Below are 14,888 nucleotides of genomic sequence, written 5' to 3'. Positions count from 1 at the left end.
AGCGGATAGAGATTCATCACTATCTGGTAAGACCTATTATCAAATTCGCTGATGATACTGTGGTTCTGGGCCTCATCTCCAACAACGATGAGACCGCATACTTGGATGAGGTAGAGAGTCTCACATCATGGTGCCAGGACAACTGTCTCTCTCTGAATGTGAGCAAAACTAAAGAGCTGATCATGGACTTTAGGAAGAGACAGCAGCAGCCCTACACTCCTCTTACAATCAGTGGGACCCCTGTGGAGAGGGTGAGTAGCTTCAAGTACCTCGGTGTAAACATCTCCGAGAACCTGACTTGGACTACACACATCCAAACACAGGTTAAGAAAGCCAGGCAAAGACTGTACCATCTGCGTCAACTGAGGAAATTCAGGGTCTCACCAGCAATCCTGAAAACTTTCTATTCAGGGACCATAGAAAGTGTATTGACTCAGTGCATCTCAGTGTGGTATGGAAACAGCTCCAATCAGGACTGCAAAGCACTACAGAGAGTTGTGCGCTTAGCTGAGCGCATCTCAGGGTCTGCTCTCCCCTCTCTGCAGGACATCTACCTCAAACGCTGCAAAAATAGAGCTGTTAAAATCTTCAAGGACTCTAATCACCCTGGTAACCGTTTATTCACTTTGCTTCCATCTGGTAAGCGTTTCCGTAGCCTGATGGCAAAAACTGAGAGACTTAGGAGGAGCTTCTTCCCCCAGGCCATCAGGCTCCTAAACTCTAACTCTGTGTCATAACATCACTTGACTCCATGTAAATATCACCATATCAATAAGCTATTCATAATTGTTCTCCATGTAAATATCATATATCAATAAGCTATTCATAATTTTTCTCTACCTCATTTTGCTGCTATTTAAATACCCTGTACAACTTTTTTGCACATTCCTCTTATTACTATTTAAGTCAACAACATACTGACCTGCACATTTATATTTATATTTTTATCTTATCTTATCTTTTATTTTATTCTTTTATTTTATTTTTTCTACTTTTCTTTCTTAATATTTGTATACTTTATAATTGTACTGTCCTTGGAGCGGACCTGACCTACATTTCGCTGCTGGTTATACTCTGTATAATTGTGTATGTGACAAATAAAATCTCTTGAATCTCTTGAATCTTGAAGACCCGCGGAGGTGCCTTGTGTGTGTATATCAACAAAGACTGGTGTAACAATGCTGCAGTAATATCAAAACACTGTTCATCGCTGGTGGAGTTTATGCTTGTGAAGTGTCGACCGTTCTATCTGCCGCGGGAGTTCACGGTCATTGTTATTGTCGCTGTCTACATCCCCCCCTGTGTGCAAACACTAAGGACGCGCTTCGTGAACTGTATAGCGCCATCAGTGAAAAACAAACAAATAACCCCGACGGCTTTTTCATCATATACCTGCAGGAGTACACTGAAACTGTGACTGCTTACATCAAAAAGTGCATAGATGATGTGACAGTCACCAAGACCATTACCACACGTGCCAACCAGAAGCCATGGATGACAGCAGAGGTTCGTGGGCTGCTAAAGACCAGAGATGAAGCATTCAGATCAGGAGACAAAGCAGCCCTCAAAACAGCAAGAGCCAATCTGTCTCATGGCATCAAGAAGGCAAAACAACAATATGCTAAAAAAATTAACAACAACTTCACAGACAGTAAAGACACTCGGTCCCTGTGGCAAGCCATTCAGACCATCACTGACTACAAGCCCCCACCACAGGCCAGTGATTATGACACATCCTTACCAGATGCACTCAACCACTTCTACTCACGATTTGAGATACAGAACGACACACCTGCACAGAAACTACTCTCATCTCCAAACGACCAGGTACTCTGTCTCTCTCCAGCCGACGTAAGGAAGACCCTGTCCCGGATTAACCCACGAAAGGTTGTGGGCCCTGACAACATACCTGGACGTGTACTGAGAGACTGTGCTGCACAGCTGATGGATGTCCTAACAGACATCTTCAACACCTCGCTGAGCCAGGCAGTCGTCCCCACGTGTCTCAAATCCACCTCCATAATTCCAGTACCAAAGAAGTCACCCGTGTCCTGTCTGAATGACTATCGTCCCATAGCACTGACCCCAATCATGATGAAGTGCTTTGAGAGGTTAGTCATGCATCACATCAAGTCCAGTCTCCCAAACACACTGGACCCATTCCAGTTTGCATACCGTCCAAACCGTTCCACGGACGATGCAATATCCACCACTCTCCACCTAGCTCTTACTCACCTGGAACAGAAAGACTCTTATGTAAGAATGCTGTTCATAGACTTCAGCTCAGCATTCAACACTATAATCCCACAACAGCTCATCCACAAATTAAACTTGCTGGGCCTTAACACCCCCCTCTGTAATTGGATCCTGGACTTTTTAACTGCAAGACCTCAGTCAGTCCGTTTCGGCCGCAACTCCTCCAGCACTACCACACTGAGCACAGGTGCCCCACAAGGCTGTGTGCTCAGCCCGCTGCTCTTCACGCTGCTGACCCACGACTGCACTGCCAAGTCCAGCTCCAACCACATCATCAAGTTTGCTGATGACACAACTGTGGTAGGCCTCATCAGCAACAACGATGAAACGCTCTACAGCGAGGAAGTGGCACAGCTGGCGAAATGGTGTGGTGCTAACAACCTGTCCCTCAATGTGAGTAAGACAAAAGAGGTTGTGATGGACTTCAGGAGAAACTCTGTTGACCACCCCCCACTGACCATCGACGGCTCAACCGTGGAGAGAGTCGGCAGCACTAAATTCCTGGGGGTGCACATCTCAGAGGATCTCACCTGGACCACCAACGTCACGTCACTCAACAAGAAGGGACAACAGCACCTCCACTTTCTCCGCCGGCTGAAAAGGGCAAGTCTCCCACCACCCATCCTCACCACTTTCTACAGGGGCACCATTGAGAGTGTGCTGACCACCTGCATCACTGTCTGGTATGGGAACTGCAGTGCTGCTGACCGCAAGACCCTACAACGGACAGTGAACACTGCCGCAAAGATCATCGGTTTCTCTCTCCCCTCCATCCTGGACATTTTCCTTGCACGATGCTCCAGCAAGGCCTCCAGCATCGTGAAAGACCCCACCCACCCCTCCCACAACCTCTTCCAGCTCCTACCATCAGGTACCATCAGGGAGTATCAAAGTTCGCTCTGTCAGATTGCTCAACAGTTTTTTTCCCCAGGCTGTGAGAGCTCTTAACTCCAATCTCCCTGACCCCCCACTCACCCAACTCATTAATACAGTTGACAACTTTTCCTAAGTGCAATTCTGAGTGTGCTACACACAGCTGAGTGGGCTATACAAACCACCTGTAGTAACGCACTCATCCCACTATATGCACACTAGACACTTTCTATAAACACTCCCTGCTACAAAGACTCAATAAAAAATGTTTACTTGAGCATTGCACTACAAAATAATGTTTACTTGAGCATTGCACTACAAATCTTTTTGCACTATGCGCTGCTTCCCACAAAATCTCTCTTTAATCTGCACAACAATTTAATGTACGAAATATATATACAATTTTTATTTTTATTTCAATCTTTTTGCACAATTTCATGTACAGTATATATGTAAAGTTCTTGTTCAGTCTCAGTTTGTGTATGTCTAGGCAACTAGGTATAGTAGTTATAGTATTTATAGTCTATGTATAGTCAGATGCTCTTTTTTTCTCTTATACTTGCATTGTTGTATGTTTATCTTATGTTTAACTAGTATGTAGCACCGTGGTGCTGCGAGACACGACATTTCGTTCCACTATATGTCCACACATGTAGCAGAATGACAATAAAGCTCAACTTGAACTTGAAATATGATGGTGTCATCAGCATAAAGTTGAACACTACACTTATTGAGAATTAACAGTAAATTATTAACATAAATAGAAAAAAGAAGTGGTCCTAGTATTGAACCTTGGGGCACACCTCTTTATTGAACCAAAAAATCAGATGTATTCCTATTTAATACTATTATTTTATATTATGCAAATATGAATTGAACCACATAATTGCATTTTCAAAAAGACCAATAGCATAAAGTTTATCTAAAAGTAAATATTGATCAACTAAATCAAAAGCTTTGGACAAATCAAGAAATATAGCACCTGTAAGTTTACCATCATCAGCAGCTGAAAACACATCATTAGTAAACGTAAGCGATGCAGTAGTTGTAGAATGATTGGATCTAAAGCCAGATTGATATGGTGATAAAATATTATTAATACTTAAATAATCTGAAAGTTGTTAATATATTAATTTTTCAAAAACTTTAGCTATAGAACATACAGTGGGTACGGAAAGTATTCAGACCCCCTTCAATTTTTCACTCTTTGTTATATTGCAGCCATTTGCTAAAATCATTTAAGTTCATTTTTTTTCCTCAATGTACACACAGCACCCCATATTGACAGAAAAACACTGAAATATGAAAGAAAAACTGAAATATCACATGGTCCTAAGTATTCAGACCCTTTGCTCAGTATTTAGTAGAAGCACCCTTTTGATCTAATACAGCCATGAGTCTTTTTGGGAAAGATGCAACAAGTTTTTCACACCTGGATTTGGGGATCCTCTGCCATTTCTCCTTGCAGATCCTCTCCAGTTCTGTCAGGTTGGATGGTAAACGTTGGTGGACAGCCATTTTTAGGTCTCTCCAGAGATGCTCAATTGGGTTTAAGTCAGGGCTCTGGCTGGGCCATTCAAGAACAGTCACGGAGTTGTTGTAAAGCCACTCCTTCGTTATTTTAGCTGTGTGCTTAGGGTCATTGTCTTGTTGGAAGGTAAACCTTCAGCCCAGTCTGAGGTGCTGAGCACTCTGGAGAAGGTTTTCGTCCAGGATATCCCTGTACTTGGCCGCATTCATCTTTCCCTCGATTGCAATCAGTTGTCCTGTCCCTGCAGCTGAAAAACACCCCCACAGCATGATACTGCCACCACAAATGCTTCACTGTTGGGAATGTATTGGACAGGTGATGAGCAGTGCCTGGTTTTCTCCACACATACCGCTTAGAATTAAGGCCAAAAAGTTCTATCTTGGTCTCATCAGACCAGAGAATCTGATTTCTCACCCTCTTGGAGTCCTTCAGGTGTTTTTTTGTGTCTTGCACTGAGGAGAGGCTTCCGTCGGGCCACTCTGCCATAAAGCTCCGACTGGTGGAGGGCTGCAGTGATGGTTGACTTTCTACAACTTTCTCCCATCTCCCGACTGCATCTCTGGAGGTCAGCCACAGTGATCTTTGGGTTCTTCTTTACCTCTCTCACCAAGGCTTTTCTCCCCCGACAGCTCAGTTTGGCCGGACGGCCAGCTCTAAGAAGGGTTCTGGTCGTCCCAAACGTCTTCCATTTAAAGATTATGGATGCCACTGTGCTCTTAGGAACCTTAAGTACAGCAGAATTTTTTTTGTAACCTTGGCCAGATCTGTGCCTTGCCACAATTCTGTCTCTGAGCTCTTCAGGCAGTTCCTTTGACCTCATGATTCTCATTTGCTCTGACATGCACTGTGAGCTGTAAGGTCTTATATAGACAGGTGTGTGGCTTTCCTAATCAAGTCCAGTCAGTATAATCAAACACAACTGGACTCAAATGAAGGTGTAGAACCATCTCAAGGATGATCCGAAGAAATGGGCAGCACCTGAGTTAAATATATGAGTGTCACAACAAAGGGTCTGAATACTTAGGACCATGTGATATTTCAGTTTTTCTTTTTTAATAAATCTTTAAAAATGTCAACAATTCTGTGTTTTTCTGTCAACATGGGGTGCTGTGTGTACATTAATGAGGAAAAAAAATGAACTTAAATGATTTTAGCAAATGGCTGCAATATAACAAAGAGTGAAAAATTTAAGGGGGTCTGAATACTTTCCGTACCCACTGTATAATAGATATAGGTCTGTAATTATTGAGATCAAGTACATCACCTCCCTTGTAAAGTGGAGTAATGCGTGCACTTTTCCAAATAATTGGTATCTCACATGTAGACAAAGACAAATTAAATAGCTCAGCAAGTGGATACATAAGAATATGAGAAGATAATTTAAGAAACTTATTTTCAATACCATCCAATACAGCACCACTAGTACCACTTAATTCATTAATAGCATTCTGCACTTCAACATGTAAAATCTTCCTAAATTGAAAATAACTACTACACGAAAAAGTGTCATATATAGTACCAGTATTCAAATAAGAATCAGATACTAATGTAGAACAAACAGAAGAGAAATGCTGATTGAATGATTGAGCAATAGATAAAGAGTCATGTAATATTGTATTGTTAACTCTAATTTGATTAATTGAATGTTTATCTGAAGCCCTGAATATGTTTTTAATTTTATTCCAAAAATACTTAGGGTTCTTACCATACTGGAAAAAATATTCTTTATAATAAGTAGATTTTGCATTTCGTACTTTCGTCTTGCTCAAATTTCTCAAGTGCCTATATACTTCCCAATCAGCACTGACCATGCTTTATCCCTTAGCCTAAAAAGACTAATAAATTCAGAATTAATCCAAGGGAGATGATTACCCCAAACCCTAATAGTTTTCCAGGGAGCATGCTTGTCCACAACATTAATAAACTCTGTATAAAGAAAATCCCAAGCATCTTGTACATTAGGAATTAAATTAAATCTATCCCAATTAATAGAAATGAAATCATTGATAAATTAATTTAGATTAAGTTTTTTATATTGTCTGATCTTAATTAATTTAGCAGGGGATTTATGTAATTTAATTTTCCATACACAAAATATAATAGAGTGATCACTAAAGCAGTCGGACGTAACACCTGCCCTTAAAAATCTGTTAGGATGTGAAACAAGTATCCAATCAAGAAGAGACTGAGATCGAGCAGTAACTCTAGTAGGCTCAGTAATTAGTTGGGAAAGATTTAAACTATTAATTTTTTTTCTTTATCAGATGATTTATCTAACCAATTTTTGTTAAAATCACAGAGTAATATAATTAAATTTGTTACCAAAAATAGAATTAATGGTGGATATCAGACAATTGAATGACTCCACTGGTGAAGAGGCTGGTCTGTATATGCTTCCAATAATTATACATTTATTTAAATGAAGAACACCTTAACACCTTACCATAACAAATATAGATTTGAAATGTAAAGGATCAACTGAAGGTATAACCAACTCAGATACATGACCAATAGAAACATAGATTGGCACACCTCCACCCCTGGAGCACCTATCATATCTATAAAGAACATAATTGGTTAGATTTATTTCAGTGTCTGAAACACTGCTATTTAGCCATGTCTCAGAGAGTGTAACAATATCCGGTTTGTTTAAATCAACCCACACACAAAATAAATCAATTTTGCGCACAAGACTTCTAATATTTAAATGAATAACTTTTAATCCCTTAACCTCATCCAGCCTGAAAATATAACATAATAATAATGACACTGATCAGATATGAAATCAAAAAATAACTGAATCCAAAAAAATATTGCAAGGGTGCAGAAAAAAATAAATAAATAAATCACAAAACAAACAAGCAAAACACATAAATACCAAAAAAAACAAAAAAAACAATCAAAAACAACAAATAAACAAAGAAATACCACAACACTACTCAAAAGCGACTCAGCTACCCCGGACCCCATAACCGAGAGTATTCCAGTGAGCAAACCAGATACAGAACCATCAAATAAACTCAACTAAAGCATTAATAATAAAAAAAATAACAACCAGGAATCCGTCATTCCAAAATAATATTATTTCAACACCCCAACAAAAACCAATAATAATATATGTGACTGTGTTACAGCAAAGTAATACAGCCCATGCTTGATGCATTCTTTCTCTTGATCACTTGGCCAATAAGAACACCCCGGCAATACCGAGTCATATTGTGCCAAGGGGTCAGCGTATGCAAGCAGTCACACGTCACTTTTATGCGCAAGGTGCCCGCAAGGTGCTCTTTAGCCAGAGCTGAAGTGGTCGCATATTAGGAGCCCTAGTTTGTACACTGTCGAGGTGGCAGCCATCTGGCCGAGCGTCCTCTGAAAGCATTTCAATGGGGGAGAGCGCCCTAACTTGAAGACTACGAGAGTTTTTGTGAGCGCTCCACCGACAGATGCGCTTGCATCTTGATTGAATTCAGCTCTACTCCTAAAAAGGAGATGTTATGCCTCGGTACCAGCATGCTGTTTTGCATATTTACAGTCAGCCCTAAGCTCTGAAGATGAGCGAGGAGTCTGAGCTTGTCACTGAGCAGCGTGCTCTCTGATTGGGCTAAGACTGGACTGGCACAGGAGGATTCGTGCCAGTGCGCTTTTCAATATGATTGAAATTATTCAATAAGGCTTCAGTAGTATTTGAGGAAAGGGTATTTCCCATAGCAATGTGGAGTGACCGAATTGAAAGGGAACATACACAATTATGTCAAAATGCGCAGGTTTGGCGAGTTACCTTGTAAACGTAGTCTTAAATGAGTTATAAAGTCTTAAATGACCGTAAAGAGTTGGGAGAAAATCGGATATTGTCAGATCCGCATATGCATCAGGTTTAAAGAGACAGCACTGATTTTAAAGTGAAACCTGCTGAAGTCTGTCGTTGATGTAAATCAAAGAACAAAAGAAAAATAGAAATCCTTGGACTGTTCTAGTCACTGATTAACTTTTATAGGTTGAATAAAGATCAATCTGTATAGTTTATGCAAATATAATATAGTTTATGTGAATATTGTTTTAAAATCACTTGTTAATAGTTGTTATATATTTCAGAGCCTATTAAATGTTGGCTTTCAATTAAATAATGGCTTTCAATTATACTGTAATGTTGAATGGCTATAATTAATCGGTGAAATTGAGGGAAAATCCACCAGCAGGACAAATTCTAAATATGTTTAGTCATTGTAGTAATAACTGCCTGTTTGTCCAAAAAGAGTTTCATGGCCGGTAAAAAATATTTTTGGCTGGTAAATTTTATCATGTCACCGGCCATTTGCAGGTGTGGCAAAAAGTTAGTTTTAGGCCCTGGTTAAATGATAGTTTGATAGAATATTAGACAGACTGCCAGAGCGTTAGATGATAGAGAGATAAATTAGATAGTTTCACAGTCATACATTTAACCAGTTGAGGAGTCAGTTAAAAACTCTTCTCCCTGAAAATAAGCCTATGTAGCACAATCAGGCTACCGTCCCCCTCTTAATGTCTGCCCTCATGTCTAACCATCTTCTGCATCTAATGATATTGAGCTTAATGTGTTTCCTGTACTCGGGCGTAAGGGAACATGCTGATGCTTGCTGTGCATTTTCTCCTCATTGTTATGCAGGAGAAATGGAAGATGGGCAATGGGGTGTGTCACAGTGCCATTTTTAAGGCAGGGATTAGCATGTTGTTGTAGCTTCTTTCATTCAACATAGCAATTCACTTTGTCTTCCATTAAGACTGGCCCATTTTCTGGGTCTGGCTGTTTGCCTGGGTTTCGGTGATTGAGAGGTTTCACTCCGCGTTTCCGCTTGTAGCATCATCCCCATAGTGAAGTGCCTGTGAGTGTGCAACACCCCGAATGCTGTGGACGGACCACTAAATGCTCGCAAGTATCATTGAATTGGACAGTGTTCTCACAGAGAAAATAACTTGCAGTGTACTAAATTGCAGATCCACTTTAGTTGCAAGTCCACACTAGTGCTGAGGCACACAAAAATAGGGGAAGCCATTTCCAGCATGATTCTATTTATAATATGTTCCATTTTAAGACACAATTTAAAGCACAATCGGAAATTACAGCGAGTCGAAGGCTTTTAGTAGTCATGAAAGGACAAATAGTTTCCATCAGCAACAATGCTCTCAAGCACCACAGTAGTGCTTTTTACGTTTGTAGCCACAGCTAAATCCCTGCTATTGCAGTGCTATGAAATACTGAATTACACGAGCGTTGAATGTATGTGAAGAAGTGCGCCATTCAGAATGGATTTGAAAATACCCTTTAAATTACTGTTTTTGAATTCCAGAATTTGAATAAAATTAGAATTTAGTATTGACAGTAGCTAGTCTGGAAGCAAAGTGAGAGAGAGACAGGGGGACGTCATCGGGAAAGGTCTGCAAGTAGGGACCCAAAGCGCAACTGTGCTATATGTCAGTGCACTGCCCATGAGGCTATCGACGCTGACTATGTGATTGTAATTTTTAAATAATGTTTGAAATGGTAAACTGGACGTTAATCTTGTTTGAAGGTTTTGAAAAAAGTTTATGAAGCTTTATAGGTCTTACAGATAGATAGATATATAGATGGATAGATAGATAGATAGATAGATATAAAGAACAATACCTTCGGGAAAGATGGAAGATTGAAGGCCTCCAAGTTTTTCCGAGGAATCTTCTGACTATGTGGGTGTGTTGGAGGTGGGGCTGGGTGAGTGGGCGGGGCATGTCGAATGTCCCCACTGCTGTGTCGTTGTTGTTGTCCGAGCCCTTCCTCGGTCTCCGTCCCATTGTCCCTCTTCTGGGCTGCTTTGTCCACTCTCCGGACCTTTCTAATGCAGGCGTACTCCACTGTTTCCTGTGGTTGAGGGGGTGTGTTTACCACTTGGGGGAGGGTCTCTGGCTCTGGAATCCCGCCCTCCAAGCAGTCCCCATCAGTATCAGGTGGAGCAGGGGTATTAGCAGGGACCGCAGGTGGGGCGGGTGTGTCCGTCTCTCCAGCTCTACCTCCAACGCCATAGCGGGCATCCTCAGAACCGCGTGTGGGAGAAGAGCGGCGGCCTACCTCGGCATACGTGTGTTCCCCATCCTCACCAGAGGGGATCTGAGGCAGCTGGCGGCCCTGAGAACGCAGGTCAGAGTTTGAGCGACGGCTAGGAAGTAGGAGCAGATCCATGCTGGCGGGACGGTTCTTCTTAGAAGATTCTGCAGAGAGCAGCATGATATAAATTTAAATCTGAGAAGCAAAACCATTGTTTTTTCAAAAGAGACAATAATTGATTTGCTCGAAACTGCAGAGGCAAAGGGCAGCAGACACATGCCAATCACTATAGATATAGATAGATATCTACTAATAGCCCCTATGGAAACTCCTGGAACATAGCTGGTACCATGCTCAGACCTTCCCCCTGAGCTGCAGGTGTATGTGAGGAACTAGAGACTATCAAGCTTTAAGAGATGTGTTTGTACAGTACATACTCTTGCCATTGCAGTTGAGTCTGTTCATCTCATGAAGCTTGGTGTCTGACTTACTGATGGAGGTCAGCTTGGACTGTCGCAGTATACTCTGAAAAAAAATGCACAAGATAAACTGCTTAAAATGTATTCAAATAAAACAGCATAACAAATACAGCAACTAAAAATTCAATTTTCCTATTCAGCCTAAAATTGGGCACATTGTTGGGTCAAGCAAGTACATGGCAATATTAATAGATGCATGTTTGAAATTATTACTTCTTACTGTTGTATGTTATTTATATTATTGTGTACTGTGCTGGGTCACCATCACTGCTTGATATCCAAGGTAAAATCAGGGTAAAACAGTTGAGGAATGTTCTGGGTGACAAAAAATACATCTACGTTAGGGTGTCATACAACGTGGGATGCTAAAATAGTGAAATGGGCCAAATCCTTTTGTCTTAGATTCAAAGCTTAAGAGATCCATTCAAAGTTTAGGTCAGATCTATTTCCACTGAGACGATTAAGAAGATTAATTAAATTCAGGAGGAGCCTTCAATTTGTTACTTGAAAACTAGTGTGAGGGAAGAATTTAAATCCTGAAACAAAACCATGAACTGCTTGAACTGACATGGAACTGAGCCCAGACCTAGGTTCCTTAGAAAATACAGAGAAAAAGAGGGAAATGATTTAGAAGAAGAATGGGCTTCATTCACGTAATTGTGCATAAAAACCTGTTGAATGTTTTCATGCAGAAATCGGGATTTATCAACAAGGTTTCTCTCTGAACATTACTTTAGTTTATCCTTTTTCTCTGCTTACATAAATACAAAAGTTTGGGTTCAGTAGGACTTTATTTTTTAAAGAAATCAATACTTTTAGTCAGCAAGGACATGTTAAACTGCCCAAAAGTGACATAGTAAAGACATTTTTAATGTTACAGAAGAGTTCTATTTAAAATAAATGTTTTACTTTCCATTCTATTCAAAGAATCCTGAAAAATAAAAAATACACATCTGTTTTCAACATTGATAATAAGAAATTTTCCAGTGCACCAAATCAGCATGTTAGAATGATTTTTGAAGGATCATGTGGCACTGAAGACTGCAGTAATGGCTGCAGAAAGTTTGGATTTAAATAAATCAAAACAAGTTGTCTTGTTGAGAATGAGAGGCGTTTTTTTTTTTAAAAACACCAACTGACCCCAAACTGAACAGAAATAGGCTATATAGTGTGTGTGTTTACTAATAGATAACTTAATGGACGAAGATATGTTTGAGAAATGGCTGTACAAGCTGTGCAATTATTAGTGAATGACACCCAATGAGAAAATGGGAAAAAAAGGCAGCAGAAGAGAAGAGACTTCAAAATGCTCACCATGTCCATGAGCCTGTGCTTCCTCTCCTCTCCAGGGCCATTGTGCGTCTTCCCCTTCCTGCAAGACACAATCAGCGAGATAAACCACGGTAAACCACGCTGTTCCAAATCAAAAATTTTAGAACGTTAGGTTCAAACTTCAGATGCTCCGTTTATCCAGTGATTTATGGAGACTGAATGCGCTGACTCATTTGAGCCCCTGATTCAATTTACTTTAGTAGCTTCAACTGTTTATCTTGTGCAGAAAAAATGCACATTTCAATTCAATTAGGCTACTCGAAGGATTCAAGGCAGTTGTTTTTATAAACTGTTTGAGTGAAGTCATTTGATCAGAAGTAACTCTGCAAGTGCTTTCAAGATGCACTGTCCTCGAAATGAGTCCAAATTGGCATTTGAAACAACAGAAGGCTTTCACTGGATGATTAACAGGCCTCTGAGTAACTGCAGCGCAACGGTGTTCAGGCCAAAACTCAGCCACAAAGAAAATCAATCAAATAATCAACGTAATACAATTCAAACATCACTAAAATAGCTAAATGGATGCTGAGGATTATTTTTTCATGAGAAGACAGGAAGTACAAAGTCATGTCTGTCAGTGACTCAAGAATCTAAACTTTCCTTTCACACACATACACAGGGCCCTGATCCAGACACATTGCCCGGAATGTTCGGCCAAATTTGACCAGACATCTGTTTATTCTTGAAAAAAACATGTCAGTCGTTCCCTTCTAATTGCTTGCATTGCTTTGATAAGATTACAGGAACAGTGTAGGTATCTGAAATCTGCTGACCAGCAGAGCGAAATGGATACAAAGTAGATTTTGTAAAGTACTAAAGCTATTACTGAGATTCCCATGAATCACTGATATTTGTTTTTTTAAGACATAACCGAATAAACAATATTCGTATAATATCACACAAGAACATCTAGCCTTCTCAAAACCTTTTTGAAATAAATATATAGTATACAAGTACAGCTTCTTAAACCCATTAGTAAATTTACTATGCTGAATATTTCAGATCTAATTAATGTGATAAATGATGTGGAAGGTCAGTGAGGAAGAGTGACCGTTTAAGCTTGAATTTGGCCTGGAACAGTTCACCCAAATAAAAATTCGGAATTACCATGTAGTTACAATAAATGGGAGATTTCAAGCTTCAGAAATACTGCAAAAGCATCATAAAAGTGGCCCATAGTACTAACGCACTATATTTCATTGCTTTGTATGACAAATATAGGCCAAAATTTATAATCCTCCCCATCAGTGATCTGTTAACCACTACAAAAGAATCGCTGAATAAGTGAGTCTCTGCTGGCGCCGATAGCCTCGTGGGTAGCGTGCCAACATATGGCGCAGTTGTGCTTCAGGTGTCTCAAGTTCAAATCCCACCTTGTGGCCTTTCCCAATCCCATCCCTCTCTTCCACCCGCTTCCTGTTACAGTAGATTGCCACTGTCCTATTAAGAAAAATGCAAGAGTGCCAAAGAAAAGAATAATTCTCTAGCTGCATTTTCATTAGCCTTCAAATTGCACAAACTGAAATTGTGAATTGAAAACACGGCCAATGGAAACATGTCAATTTTGCAAAAACGCCCATGTATCGCAAAAAAAGTTTTCAGGTTTGCATATGCAATAGAAACTATTGCCTAAAAATAATTTTTTTTTTTTGCATTTACAGGTCACCTGGCATACATAAAAATCACATGATCATTCTTTAATGTATTGTAACCAAAAAACACGTGGCCACTCTCAAATTTAGGGGCTTTCCTTGCCATTAACGCTTGGATAACCCCCTTATTTGTGCTGCACAGGTCTGCAGCGCGTTACGATGGAGTTGATTGTGGCCACTCTAGTCAATGCTTATGTTTATACCAGCTGTCATACGGCACATTTCAGAAGCATCCCAGAAGCGGCTCTCCACACTGCTTCGCTAAAGATACGTCTCCTTCAATTAGTGCAGTGGCTGCAATAAATGTAAACCTACCAACATCCGTACCTATGACTTATTACAAGAGGAAAAAAATATTTTTTATTTGCATAACATCGGTTAATGGAAATGCCATCATTCACAGGTTTATCGACATTTATATAATATCGCAAAAGTTTGCAATGTGTATTCCATCTGTAATGGAAACGCACCTACTTAGAACTAGATCAGCCTGATTTGTCAACTAATCATTCCAACTGGTTTTGTGAACTGTATCAGCTATATACATTTTTTTTGTGAACTATTGAGTTTACATTTGACTGTAGTGTTCTGTATTCATTTGCAAGCTATAAATATTTTTCCAGCAAGTTTGACCTTAAGAAGTTATCTTTATTAGTATTAATATCCTGTAGGAAAACTCAACTGACAATACCTCCAACATCTTCTCTAAT

The 14,888-nt window shown here is 40.0% G+C and overlaps 1 protein-coding gene across 1 annotated transcript in view; it reads right to left on the bottom strand.

The window, feature by feature from the left end:
- The window catches only part of LOC306849801 (uncharacterized protein), a 38,424-nt gene that overhangs the window by 5,045 nt on the left and 18,491 nt on the right, over nucleotides 1–14,888 (bottom strand). Inside the window, exons 3-5 of the mRNA XM_079385122.1 lie at nucleotides 12,509–12,566; nucleotides 11,207–11,240; nucleotides 10,302–10,879 (exon numbers count right to left, since the gene is read on the bottom strand). Of these exons, the coding sequence (XP_079241248.1) occupies nucleotides 10,302–10,879; nucleotides 11,207–11,240; nucleotides 12,509–12,566 (670 nt within the window). The remainder of the gene's footprint in view (nucleotides 1–10,301; nucleotides 10,880–11,206; nucleotides 11,241–12,508; nucleotides 12,567–14,888) is intronic.

This window comes from Barbus barbus, assembly GCF_936440315.1.
Source record: "Barbus barbus genome assembly, chromosome: 29".
In the NCBI taxonomy this organism is placed as follows: Eukaryota; Metazoa; Chordata; class Actinopteri; order Cypriniformes; family Cyprinidae; genus Barbus; species Barbus barbus.
Note: the sequence above shows the minus strand (reverse complement) of the source record. Positions and strands in the feature narration are given on the sequence as shown.